General features: G+C 39.2%; 1 protein-coding gene across 1 annotated transcript in view; it reads left to right on the top strand.

Annotated features, from left to right (window-relative positions):
• Window positions 1-14728, top strand: part of LOC139463986 (ETS translocation variant 1-like) — an 80556-nt gene that overhangs the window by 36640 nt on the left and 29188 nt on the right. Inside the window, exon 5 of the mRNA XM_071245464.1 lies at window positions 12943-13210. Coding sequence (XP_071101565.1) covers window positions 12943-13210 — 268 coding nt within the window. The remainder of the gene's footprint in view (window positions 1-12942; window positions 13211-14728) is intronic.

The raw sequence follows: 14728 nt of genomic DNA, 5'->3' as shown, positions 1-14728 counted from the left end.
TAGTGCGTCGATCAAACACTAATTAGGTGTCTTGGGTTTTGCCCTCGCTAAGCCCAGGTGAGGTCCCTGCTATATTTGCTTGATTTGAAGGTAATTAACGTGAATGGATGAACTTTTAACACCTGTATATGCATCGGATTCGAGGATCTAGGTCCCATTGCGATCATTACGAGAATGGCTTCTCCCTAAATGAGATACGGGAAACGTTATAGCAGAACGAGCACCTGCTCATTGGTGTTAGTAAATAGAGAGGCTCTAGCTTTTAGACAGGTCTCAGTATGCCTTGGCCGTAGTGTTTGGGCGTGATTTGTGGCTAGTGCCAGCTTAGAGGTTTTGTGAGGGATGGTCAGTCTAGACCAGGCAAGTTGTTTGCACTGTCTTCTCCTGTGTATAATGTCTGATGAGACAGGCCGATGACGTGGGTTTCCTGGGCAGTTTATAACTTAGATGACCACGTCTGGTCCTCCATGGAACCTCAGAGGAACGTTCTAGTGTAGGCGTTTAGTCTTGACCTGTCCCTGATAGTCTGTGCATCTCGAGTATTGGGAGATTGAATGATCCAGCTTATGTTTGCACAACGTGGTCTGATGTCTGTACTTCAAGGGGAATACTGGAATATCCTCAACCGATTTCAATACAATACATCATTCATACTGGCTCTGTATGTTCTTTGACACAGGCATACACATGTATGTCCCATTCTGTTATTGTATGTCATTCATTGGACGCAGGAAAGAACATAATTTGTGCACGTTCAACATGGATTACTTCCTATACTGATGTTTCAGCTGACTTTTTATCATATAAAATTAGTATTATGTTTATCTTATATTTTCAGTAGATCCATTAGCGTGTTCTGTTGTCGTTTGAAGTGGTGGTGTAACCCACTGTTTTCTAGTCACGTCGAAGACCCGGGTTCGATTCCCACATGGATACAATGTTTGAAACCCATTTCAGCCCCCTTGCGTAATATTGATAAAAGCGGCGTAACACCATACTCACTCATTATGTTGTCCTTTGAAGCTCCAGAAAAACAACAACGCAACTGTAAATAATTAATCTTCCAACTAACTGATAGTGTTATCTCCTATCAACTTATCAAACATAAGATTGAATCATAAGATGTCAATGAAAAATAAATAACTTCGTGACGGGGAAAGATACATGATGACAAAATATTGATAAATAACCAATCTCTATCCGTAGATGAAAGCGACAAAATCCTTTCCACCTTTCGATGGTTTCCTTTCCAGAGTCTGCACGATACTGTCGTGAGCATGTTTTTATGAATCACTATCAAATAGTGACGGTACAAGTGTTATCCTCCCCAGACGTCGGCACCCTTCACGAACACACACAAAGGCAAGTCAATTGTTCACCTGAAAATAACACGGGAAAATATAGTACAATTTCAAATAGGGAATTGCATCGGGCAAGCAATCCGCAAGCTTCCCAATCAATCCCTTTCTTACCAAATAATAACACCAAAGCAACAAATAATACAGCCGATAGCTAATGTTCATGACCACACCTTCTTGTAATACCTAGAGTAAAGGATTCAAACGCCCATGTAATACCTAGAGTAAAGGATTCAAACGCCCATGTAATGCCTAGAGTAAAGGATTCACACGCCCATGTAATGCCTAGAGTAAAGGATTCAAACGCCCATGATCATACCTTCTTGTCATGCCTAGAGTAAAGGATTCAAACGCCCATGTAATACCTAGAGTAAAGGATTCACACGCCCATGTAATGCCTAGAGTAAAGGATTCACACGCCCATGTAATACCTAGAGTAAAGGATTTAAACGCCCATGATCATACCTTCTTGTAATGCCTAGAGTAAAGGATTCAAACGCACATTAATGCCTGGAGTAAAAAAATCACACGCCCATGTAATACCTAGAGTAAAGGATTTAAACGCCCATGATCATACCTTCTTGTAATGCCTAGAGTAAAGGATTCAAACGCCCATGTAATGCCTAGAGTAAAGGATTCAAACGCCCATGTAATGCCTAGAGTAAAGGATTCACACGCCCATGTAATACCTAGAATAAAGGATTCAATCGTCCATGATCATACCTTCTTGTAATGCCTAGAGTAAAGGATTCAAACGCACATTAATGCCTGGAGTGAAGGATTCAAACGCCCATGATCATACCTTCTTGTAATGCCTAGAGTAAAGGATTCAAACGCACATTAATGCCTGGAGTGAAGGATACAAACGCCCATGTAATGCCTAGAGTAAAGGATTCAAACGCCCATCTAATGCCTGGAGTGAAGGATTCAAACGCCCGTGTAATGCCTAGAGTAAAGGATTCAAACGCCCATGTAATGCCAAGAGTAAAGGATTCAGACGCCCATCTAATACCTAGAATAAAGGATTCAAACGCCCATGATCCTACCTTCTTGTAATGCATAGAGTAAAGGATTCAAACGCCCTATGACCGTCCCTTCCTGTTAGGCCCAGAGAAAAGGATTCAAACGCCCATGTAATACCTAGATTAAAGGATTCAAACGTCCTATGACCATACCTTCTTGTAATACCTGGAGTAAAGGATTTTATGAACGCCCTACCGGTAGGTCAGGACCTACTTGCCCTTTTCGCGAACACCTGGTGTCATGACTGATTTTAAGTGGTCCATTCATATAATTTTCACCGCTTTTTTGTCTTTAACGCCAAATGAAATCTGTTTCGGTGGAATTAAGACTGGTTTTATTCTCTTGCGTGGACGTTTCATATCATATTGACTACATGGTATTTCAGAGCGGCTGTCTCAGCGCAGCCATTTCTGTTCAAGCATCCCAAGTGTTTCAGGACAACCAATTAAAACCGCCTGCGTTTCTTAACAATGTTTTTGGCGCCATATAAGAGCCCACAAATAATTTTTAGGCATGTTTCCACTATGCCACCTGAGACTTCAAGTGTCACTTTAGCCTTAGGATACATTTGATAACCCATTGTCTGATAAAAGTTCAATTCATAAATTGTCAAAACCAGCTTGAACATTTAGTAACAATCTATAAAAGTGACAATCCGATTAAATTGGCTGAAAATTAGCTTTCAGAAAATAACCATTTCGAGGTTCAGTTTTTGAAATCGTCGCGTTCAATAACGTGCACGTATTAGGGTTAAAATATATCATACACCCATAAGAAGACTGTTGGGATAATTGGCAGTTTGTGACAGATGGGAGAGGCTAGACCAGCCTCTTCGCCATATGGTGACAGCCCACAAGGACTAGAATAATCAGAGATATTCTACAAAAATGTCTTGATTGGATCATTTGCTCTACAGTACACCTCAAGGCCATTATTGAAAGGTTACCTCATAGGACAAGTGGTGCAATCAAAACCGTAAAATGTTAACAAGGTTTTTGTAACGAAACGAAATCGTGGAATTCACTCTGTTCAAGCTCTAGAAGAGACTTAAGTAGAACATGATCGGTTTTTTTCTCTTTGCACAAATATGTGTTTGATGATATAGGTTAGTCCTATTTGCAAACACTTTCAAAACAATTTAACTGTATCGCTGGTTTTGCATTTGTCTATAATTCGAAATACTTTATTCAAATCAGATCTTTAAATATTACGAAATTTTATTTTAATAAACAAACAAAATCTCTTTCTTATTATATTGTTCACATCACTGAGGGCAATATTTGCTTGTCTAATAAGGTTATTAAAACCTCAAGTCAGATATCAAGAAACATGAGACTCAAACCTTCCATTCCTTTTCTAAGATCTTGATACCCCTTCAAACATACTGACAAGAAAATTACATGCACGTGCAATACATGAATCGCGTGTTCCAATCGAAGAGGGCCGACAACCGCACGGGTGCTAATTGCTTGGCAGGTCAGAGAACATCAACACAAAGCATTCATTAGTTAAATGCCCAAAACAATAGTTTTTGTCAGTTTTTCCTCTCCACTAGTCACCCCAATGTCTGTGACTTGACTGATTTGGTGGAAGCTTTGATCAGAGTAATTAGCCTGGCGACATATGCTGGCGACAATACGGGACTCGAGCATCATGCTGTTCTATGCCAATATTTGTTCGGGTGTCGGATTCTTTTCACGCATGGATTTAGGATGGGTCAGACCGATTACTAATTGAAAAAGATAATCATGTGTGATTATAAGCTGGTTATAATTAATCTATTTTGTTTGCACACTTGAGGTGTATCTGATTTATGCCGGATTTAGAGCCGTAGTTTCAGATGGTCTGAAACAATGATCGTATGAAATAAAGAAAAAAATTTTTGTAACGGTTACAAAAAGACTTTGGAGAAACAGACGTATGATCTTTTATCGAGAAACAGAAGCGTGACTTTTATCAAGAATTTGTTCTTGTTTATGTTTACAAACAATGTATCTATTTTGTTGTTATATTGAAATTATTCGTGAGTACACTACAATGAACTTTGCATCCCATGTATAATAAATGAAATATATACGTCAATCGGCGTGGTAATAGTTCCCCATAGCGCCATGTAAACAGGTTACCGTTAAAGTTCTTTGTGTATATGTGTATATTTCTAGAGACATGCACTCAAACACCCTGATTAGGCGTTAGTATACATATCATAACTATTTCCAAATCATATCAAGACATCAGCACCATCACCTTGGATTAAGATCGTTAGTAAATTGCAATTTTGTTGATGAATTTCGTCGCCGTGTGTCAAAAGGTACCGATAGAGGGATTTATCCACTAATGAAATCAAACCTTTTATGAAAATCAGCGAGAATAGGCTTGCTTAATCTGTGTTTGGATTCTTTTGGGACGCCAAATGCCTAATTACAATGTCCCTTTCTTCTTCCCGTCAGGCGGACTTTTGCCCAGTGTGGCAACAATGGCTCATTCTCTTTGGTATTGCGCTGGGTAAAATAATGATGGCTTCGACTGGCCATCTATGAAAGGGCGAAGCATGGCTTCTTTGCAAATGTCCATTGGGCAACATATCCTTTTATCAGACGAGCTGAAAAGCGTCATCGAATAGAAATACTGTTTTTACATGCCTTGAATAAGAATGTATTGATCTTAGGCTGTAATTCTCTTTTGCTCTTTTGTGGTGCTTGTTGAGTCAAGTTTTCATCGGCATACACGAAAGTTCCGAAAGATTTTCCAGACAATAGCCAGCTTCCTCGCTGTCTTGTGGTCATAGCGCTACAAGCATCTTTGTGTTATTGTACAGTGATTGTCGATAGAGACGCGAGGGAAGCGAGTGCATCAACACTAGAAGAAACGCCGCCGCTCTGCGCGTCGTATACAGAAACCTAGTTCAGCACTGGATCAATTAAATTCACCCAAATTATTATGGTAATTATTTGTAGTTCGTGCAGTCTTAAAACCATAATGGTGAGATTTTATTTCAACAAATACAGGATAGTTTTGTATTCAAAGCATTTATGCTATGCGTAAGTTGTGTTAAATGTCTAGTTGATGCTGTAAGGAGGAGTAAGTGCTACAAACCGCTACTTAAACTGTTTATACACTTACTGTCTCTGATTTTATAATTTCAAATGATTTTCCTACAAATCAAAGTAAATAACGCAACAGACACGCCCCATAAATAGCATATATTGTGCCTTTTTAATAAACAGTTTCTCTAAAGTAGCCCGATTCTCTCGCACTTTCATTTATGATTGACCTCTCTAAGAGGGAGGGAAAAGGTTCGGTCTATATGCCAGTCCCAGCAAATTTGGTTGAAGTCCTTCTAACAGCACTTCGTATGTTTTTACTTCGATACAATGTCTCAGTCTGTCACATGCTATCACACGACAAGATTTACGGCTTTCCCACAGTCAACCTTCCCTTATTGTCGAGCATATTACTGCAGCAAAAACGTTGTTTGGTGAAGGTTGCAACATTCAAGGCCTTAGTGAAGCTTTCCAAAAGACAATTTAACATATCAGTGACGCATAAGGTGCTAGAAGCAGTTCCTATTTTGACTTGTGCAATATGTTCTCGTGTTTGTTATTCAACAATTGATTTGCCTTTGCGTGTGTTTGTGACGGGTGTCACCGGTAGGGCAGGTTATGCTAACCTTTTCGCGTACGCCTGGAATTATCACCATTTGATCGTGATTTTATATGCATATTATATGATATATGATATATTCCGAATCGAACACTGGGGTCTTATGATTATAAAAGGGTTTTGTCGCGTATTTAATTACGTCTAGAGTTAGACCGAAAATGAGAACTAGACCATAGAGCTTAGTCTCTCTTTAAGCAATATTTTTTTTCAGTTAAAACCTTTCCTTCCTAAAAAGGTAATCGAGGTAACTGAGTTCTTTGTGTGTTCACTCGTCACGCCGAAGATCCGGGTTCGATTCCCACATGGGTAAAATATGTGAATCTCATCTCTAGTGTCCCCCGTGATTCTGCTGGAATATTGCTAGAATCAGCTTCAAACCATAATCACTCACTCTAGTGACATTTCCATTTTCGGTTGTCTTAAACATAGCCCTGGGCCAGTTCATCCAACCTCTCTCTGTTCCAACTATTCTCACGACCGCCTCCGTGGTCTAGTGGTAGAGCGTCCGCCCGGAGAGCGGAAGGTCCGGGGTTCGATCCCCGGCCGCGTCATACCGCGTCATACCAAAAGACGTTAAAAGAGGGTACTTGTTGTTACCCTGTCTGGCGATCGGCATTAAGGGGATAAAACAAGGACTGGTCAGCTCGGAGTCAGTATACTGTGGGGTATTCATGTTAAACTGCGGTATGATATCTCAGTGAGCTAGCACTATAAATCGGCAACAGTCCGGACCAGTACAAGCAGCCACACAAACACGCACACGTACATGCACGCCGCTATATAAGTGCAATAATCTTAAACGCAACGTTAAACCCAATTTCACCTCACCTCACCCAACTATTCCCGCGAATTCCTCCCTCTCTTCGTTTTGCACGTTAGTGGACACACACTGAATACACACATTATGCTCTCTCCTTAACCTTCAGCCCTACTGCGAAACGGTATCGAGACAAACGTTTGCATTTTCAATTATTTTGACAAGTCCACTTATGATAATGAACTCGACTTATGTCTAAAAATACCTTAGTCCTCGTGAATAAAGAGGTCACCCGACGGTTGACATATTGTGTTCGGGTTTAGCAACTCATGCTTAATTTAAATGCATTTATCGTGCCACAAACCACTCATGCTAATTTCTCGCAATTTCTATGACCCCCCTCGCCCGTACCTATTAGAAAGCCATATTAATCTCAGTATAATAACACTGAATGTGTGATCCTTCCATTGACGCTATCACCTGCCAGCATTGGAGACGGGTGTCGGTCACGTGATTGTCACGTGATGTCATTAATAGCTGACCACCTGATGTGAGACGTGCGCCAGCGTAATGGACATAGTTCAGAAATGGACAGTGTCCAATGGATGCACTTGACCCGTCAGTCAATCTACCCAGGTGTCCTGCTGCTGAGCAAACAATGTTGTAACGATAGGAATTATCTCCTTACACTGACAGTAGGGTTCGCATTGCAGCTGTTCATCCATTTTGCCCCGTAATGGTTACTAGTGAGATAAGACAGATAAAAACAATTTGAGGTTTTTATTTCACAAAAGATGTTTTAATGATAGTATATCGTTAATTCCGATATTGATTCACAACTATTAAACTGTAGGAATATTATAAAAAAAATAATTCCGTTGCTAGGTAACGGTGGTTCGTATTTTCACGTACATATACATATGGCTGTATTAATCAGCTTAGTTTGAGTTATTACAAACCGAAATGAAAGTCAAATATGGCGATTTCTATTTCGATATCGTTCTTGTCATATACCTTCCGTATGGTTGAAGTATTAAGGATATCCTGCACACGCTGTCTATATAAGAACCGGAATATACAAATGTACTGGCAATAATGGGAAAAGGAAAGCCGTATTTCACTCAAAACTAATGCAAACAACTTCTAGTGTTCACACTCCGGCCTGTAAATCTTGACGTAAACGGCAATGTAATTTGCCATGGGCCGTTACCAGATTGACTGTCGGGCCTTCGACATCACCTCTGTCAAATAACATACTGTTTTGCTCCCGGGAACTCACCCCCGCCCCCAAAGTCTTCCTTACGTCGTAAAAAGCGCACCCTTGCCCCTTAAGTGTTAGTCCCGACCTTTCAGAGCATGTTTCTGGCTGTCAAAGATGACCCTATGTTACGCCGAGCCACGGCAGGGACAATTGATTCGATTTGGATGCACGGAATAGCGGTGAACAACAATCAATCAGTCCCAGCTCTGAGACTGATGATCTTTTATGCATTTGCTATTGACTTTCGCCCCTTGTTCCCTAGTGTTAGTTAGATTTATTGAGCCCTTAATGCGAGAGACCCCTACGCCCATTCACAATAAGCTCGGCAAACGTTATCCGCATAGTAATTCAAACCCTTGAGGATTGAAGGGGACTTTCTGGGGGGACTACTCAACGTGATCTGTGATTCCTTTATTTATGAGTGTCCGAGAACTTTATAGATTTCTCTAACTTGATGCGCATTTCAGTATTTTATAGACATGATTTAGATGTAGTATTACCATGCAGGGACTGTAATGAGGGCCGAAAGAGCTGTGGCTTGCCGGAACATAATTCTTCGGGTTTCTCAAAACAGTATTATATTTGTTATATACGATGAAGGCATTGGGTCGGGGTCAGACTCGGTAACATTTATTGTACTGATTGTTGTTTGTTTGGTTTGGATGTTTGTTCAAAGAATTTGTGGGAAGACGCTTGATTTGTTTCTAATGTAATTTATCATTTTTATTTTCTCATGAATTGCATTTGTATATGAAAAATATTAGTTAAGAGAGCTGTTCTCTCTACAGTCTGAACATCATTAATTGTTTGAATGTTAAAGTAACTAACATAAAAAGTATTTCATGGAAAAAATATTGTATTAATTTCTGCTGTATGACGCCTAGAAATAATTTCCCAAACAGCGAAATCCTATTAAAGATGCATGTCATGTACTTATCTAACATTCAGATAATCATGGAGAAATTAAAGTTTTCCTTAACATAGAAAAGAACGACTTAATCAACAAAAATATTTGTCAAAATTAGTTTTTGTATAATATCGATCACGCGAATGATCTTTTCCATAATGTTCCGCTGTTGGCTTACCATTAGTAGATGCAGTCGGCTTTATTAAGTGTGCTCGTCTTACAAATGACCTCAGTACAAAATCATTTAGTATTCTAAGTAATTCGTATTCTCTTGGAAACATCCAAGATTCCGTCGCCTCTATCGGTGTACTACTCTCTCAGTCCCCCCAAGTCGTTAATACCAGACAAGATTGAGGGTGCAGCTTGTGACAAGAACGGATGAAGATGGATCGCAGCTTGTCAGTTTCAGGTGAAATGTGAAAGTTTGACAGACATTACTGGAATCAGTTGCTAATAAGAACGTGTCAGATTGTTCATTAAGGTAATTGCGGTAGACCACAACGATCTAATCAACACAGTAATAGACTTTCCAGTTTTGTCTTCATGCATTCTTCTCATTTGTACACGGAGTTGCCTGTATGGCCAAACCAAGAGACGCCGTTTGGTGACAGTATTTTTGTGATTTAGGGAGTTTATTCTTCTTGTGAAAGCATTTTTATGCTCAATAAAGCACAGGTGCTCAATCAGCTATCGACTGGCAAAGACTTTACCACTTCCAAACCATATGTACTTTTCAAGGCTTTGATTTTTTCACCACATTTACTCATGACAATTCTGACGTTTGAAAATAAACCTTTCTCATAAATCAAAGTATAGACACACGAAGATTTCGCCGAACTATACATCTTTTACTTCGTTATCAATAATATATAATTGTTTATTCCATTATAAAGTAAAATGCAGTTGTATTTCTTCTAAAATTAATTGCGTGCGAGTTTGTTGTTTTATAGCATCGATAAACGTGGGCGTGTGCAGTCACCCTGACTGCTACCACTGCTACAATAATCATACTGACGACTATGACAGATTCATCAACAGAATTATGTCGTTCAATGACGGATTATATCAGGACGACCCAATCCAAATTTACTGACAGAACGGGATTACATTCTTATTCTCGCCTTCAGTGTGCTCCTGCATTTGGGCCTATAATGGCTATGGATCTTCATTCAGCGTTTTAATTAGGAAACCATTCCAGAGTCTAGTATTACCGAATCTGAGACCAGTTTGAAGCTTCCCTTCGATTCTGACGAGTTTTTATTGGCATGGGTCGAGCACCTATATACATCATCCACAGTCGAACCATCTGCGGCAGAAACAGGACAGTGAGAGAAACGAAACGGATCCAGAATCACTGATGGAGGATTGAAATGATGTTAATAACCATAGATGTCCTCATTGCGAACTTTGAATTAGTGAGTTTGAAAATGTAGAATTCAAATAAAAATGTTTTGCTTGTCATTGGTTTGCTTTCTTTAGCGTCTACCTGTAATGCTTTTGCCACCTGAGATGCAGTTCTTCTGAGTAATGGCTTTCTTTAATTATTATATGAATATTGCAGAAAGGGAATCAATGCTGCGTACAGTGGTTACTGAGATTATAAACGAGGAGGGTTATTCATGAATAGTATTGTAAATCAAGGCCCCGTAGAATACACAGCCCAGTTCAATGAAAAAGAATGCAAGAAAAATCCATGATTTATACAAAGGTAAGCGAAATGGGCAAAACGCTTTTATAAATGGCCACAATCTCATTACACAATATAATATAAACCTCAGCTGATATTTTGATTTATAGAAATATAATAGCAAGGATCGATACAGATGGGACATAGCATTACGTCTATTTAACCTTCAAAACATAATTGGTAAAAGAAATAATTGGGCACGTGTTGCTTTGTAGTCAGAACAGAGGGCGATTTAATTACGTCTACGCCCTACCAATATGTTATATGGCTAGCGTTATGCACAGAGACAACGTTTCTGGAAGAAAATCGGATTTAGAATAATCGTCGTCATCATTGTCACTGTAATTTTTTATTTTTTTTATTATAGTTATCATCATTATCATAACAAAAGTTTCAAATTTTGAGGAGGATCAGGTGGTTTTAGCATAGTTATGCCCAGAGGACGTGCCAGCCCCTTCAGGGCCCGTTCAACAAAGCGATTTTACCACTATGACCATCGTAACTCCCATACATTAACACAGACGTACGATAGACGTAGAGCTTAGACCTCGTAACGCCCATACATTAACACAGACGTACGATAGTCGTTGCGCTACGATCGCTCTGTAGAACGTGGCTCAATAACTGAGAACATTAGTGCTCCCAAGAATCACTGTCCAGTCGAACCATTTAAGAGTTTTTCAAACGCATGTTTTAAGGTTAACATGACTGTTGTCGGACATAGTTATCCATATACGGCAAATAATTTGTATAATTTAAGTATATTATTGTCGGCATGGCATTAAGAGCAGTCCCCCAACTGTTTACACAATAAAAGTTACAAAACATAAACAACAAACCCCACTTTAATGAACCTAACATTTCGCCATAACGTGTATAACGAACACAAAGGTTTTGAGGAAGAATATGTTTTTGTTGAAATTTAGAGTATGTGCATCTTGAAAAAACAGTATGAATAAAAACACGATCACAGTTTTTTCACCTCTGAGTTTTATCATACTCGTCGTCGTTTATTGTCCGTCATTATTATCTGAGTCTAAAATAAACCACAATATTATCCAGTTTTAGATATTTGAATAGATGAAACACATAGAAATGTTCCATCTAGGTTACCCAGACCGATATCGTATGCACAATTAACAAATGCAATCTGCTATTCCATTATTCCGTGATGAATATAAATATAGCGGAACGGATAAATGTCTTTCACTTCTTTGCATGGCTGGATTTCAGATTACATGAATGCGAATGGGGTGTTTTTTGTTTATTGGATCCGTTTGAAATATCACTATCAACATTTACAACGAACCAGGCACAGGTTGAAAGTCTCGATTAGAGCCTTCCTTTGTCTGTTATTGGCCCCCATCGTGTGTTTGCGTGAATGATTTTAGAGTCGAATGATATATGTATGTCGAATCAGATGTTCTCTTTCATCATGACAAGCTCGTTTATACAGATATTTTTTTTAACATTGCTACACTCAATAAGGGCTCGTTTGTTTAGTCTTCTTGGCCTTGTGATTTACAAGAATTTTGATAACCAAGTAGACGTATCGGTAGAGATCCTTTTACCGTTGTCAAGCAAGACTGACATGACAACGGTATAAATATCTATATAAAAGTTTACACATGAATATACTAAAGAAACATGTATGCTTCACGGGTATCATGCGCTATCAAGATTTCTCTACTGAATATTTGCTTAGATATGAATCGTGAGAATACAATTGTAATTTTTTGCATGACTACAACAAAATACATGTACAATTAAACGTCGTTAACTCGAAGTCCTCTCGACCATAGAATGATTCGAGTCATCCCTAGTTTGAGATGATAGGGACGATATTAAACCAAGTGCAATTAAGGATTCTGTGGGAATCTTATATCGTCTTAATGAAGTTCGAGTTAACGAGGTTTCACTGTGTATGTCGAAGTTGTAAACGGCCCGGAGTTACATCAGTAATGATGCATATTGTTCTGGAACTATTCCCAGAGAACCATGTTGTCTAGATTAATTTATCCAATTTAAATTTCATGGGGGTGGTTTTTCAAATACTTGTAAGTACAGTAAACTACGGTTATAACGAAGTCAAAGGGACCACTAATTTTAGTTAGTAATAACCATAGTTCGTTATAGGCATATATACAGCATTTATACAACAAATGGTCGGGACTAAAAAACAAGTTCGTTATATCTGTCAGTTCGTTATAAGCGTGTTCGTTATAAACGTACTTTACTGTATATGTATTTGTATTGCATACTTAAGATGTAACGTTCTTATTGCAGGGAACCCCTACATGAAGGTCAAGGCTGAACAGAAGTCGACCAACTGCTCCAAGCCATGCAGTCAAATCGTCTCTAAACAAGCTGTCTCCGCCTCCAAGTTTGAATATGGAGAAAAAACATTTGTAAACAGTCCATATGAACATGCAACCCCATCACCAACAGGGTCCGCGTGTTCCTCCGCCTCAGGGAAAGAGTCCGTGTCATCGGGCTCCTACAAGGAATCCTCTTTCAGTAACCACACGGAGTTATATCCGCCGGGGTCAGAGAGGTATGTGGGCTGTACAGTATTTGTGATTGTTTGTTTGTTGTTTAACGCCGCAGTCAGCAATATTTCAGCTACATGACGGCGGTCTGTAAATAATCGAGTCTGGATCTGACCATCCAGTGATTGACATCATGAACATCGATCCAATTGGGATACGATGACATGCATCAACCAAGTCAGCGAGCATGACCACCCGATCCCGTTAGTCGCCGCTTACAACAAGCATAGTCGCCTGTTACGGTAAGCATGGGATGAACTCGACATGTACACATACAATGTGAACACATACGTTAATACCAGCACAATCACGCATCCAGACAAGGCGCCCAATGGAAAATTGTAGACAGTTAATTTTGCAATCTGCTGCAATCCTTTTAACTCAGAAATACTCGAGTTTGTCGTTTAAGAAGAATCCTGCTGAAACATACGCACCAGGTCATGAGGAATTATAGGCACGTCGATGGTGTATTCATTTCCTTGTGTTGGTGACAGCATGCATGGTTAGCCTAGTGTTTAACCTCTTGAAGGGAAGACCGGAGCAGTCTTCGTTTTACCACCGTGTTTCCAAAGGTGTTATTGATCCAAAACGTACCAGGGACAAACAAAAATATATCTTGGATTTTTTAAATTAATTTTTAAATTCATATAGGAAATAGAGACTGATTTCAGTCTACATAAAGTGTCAATTCCTCAACTTTGTGTTCACAACGCGCTGTTAGAAGTGTTCATTGTACTATAGTACAACGCAGAGCCATCCATTCGTTGTACAGCCAATACTCAGAGGGAGCAGGCCCATATACGACACGACACGATAACGTGGGACGATGACGGCAGGGAAGAGTCGCGTGGAAATCATTTAAGAGTTTGAACAGAAATACTTTCACATTACCAAGATATTTTCCATGATAGGTTGGACGATAACTGCTTCATTGTAGCTGGTTGTCATATCTACATATTATTTAGAGTGGTTTTCCCAAGTCTACGCGATGCAATTAACGGTAGTCTGACATGATGATCACAGACAAACGTCACCATAGCGCTGTAAATTTGATATAATCTTGTTTGGTGGTTATTTTAATTGTTATAAGATTCGATTTCTTGGCCAAAATGGACATATGTAGATAACAATGTGAACATTTTGTTGAACATTCAAGTTGGCAATTTACAGATCGTCACATGTTCGCTTTCTTTATTCGGAAATTGGGTCCAGTTTTAAAGCCCCTTGTATTTATATCAACATTTTGACATGCTAATCAGTAAAACAGACCAACACGGCAAGATTCATCTCTCAAACGAAATTAGACCGAAACCAAAAGTGGCACCGACAGAACCAGACACAATTACAGTAAACTACGGTTATAACGAACTCGGGGGGACCACTAATTATAGTTCGTAATAACCGTAGTTCGTTATAAGCACACATACAGCATATGTACAACAAATGGTCAGGACTAAAAAATAAGTTCTTCATATCGGTCAGTTCGTTATAAACGTGTTCGTTATAAACGTAGTTTACTGTAC

This window comes from Haliotis cracherodii, unplaced genomic scaffold, assembly GCF_022045235.1.
Source record: "Haliotis cracherodii isolate W230 unplaced genomic scaffold, xgHalCrac1.p SCAF_16, whole genome shotgun sequence".
Taxonomy (NCBI): domain Eukaryota; kingdom Metazoa; phylum Mollusca; class Gastropoda; order Lepetellida; family Haliotidae; genus Haliotis; species Haliotis cracherodii.
This window is presented reverse-complemented; position numbering and strand designations above follow the sequence as displayed.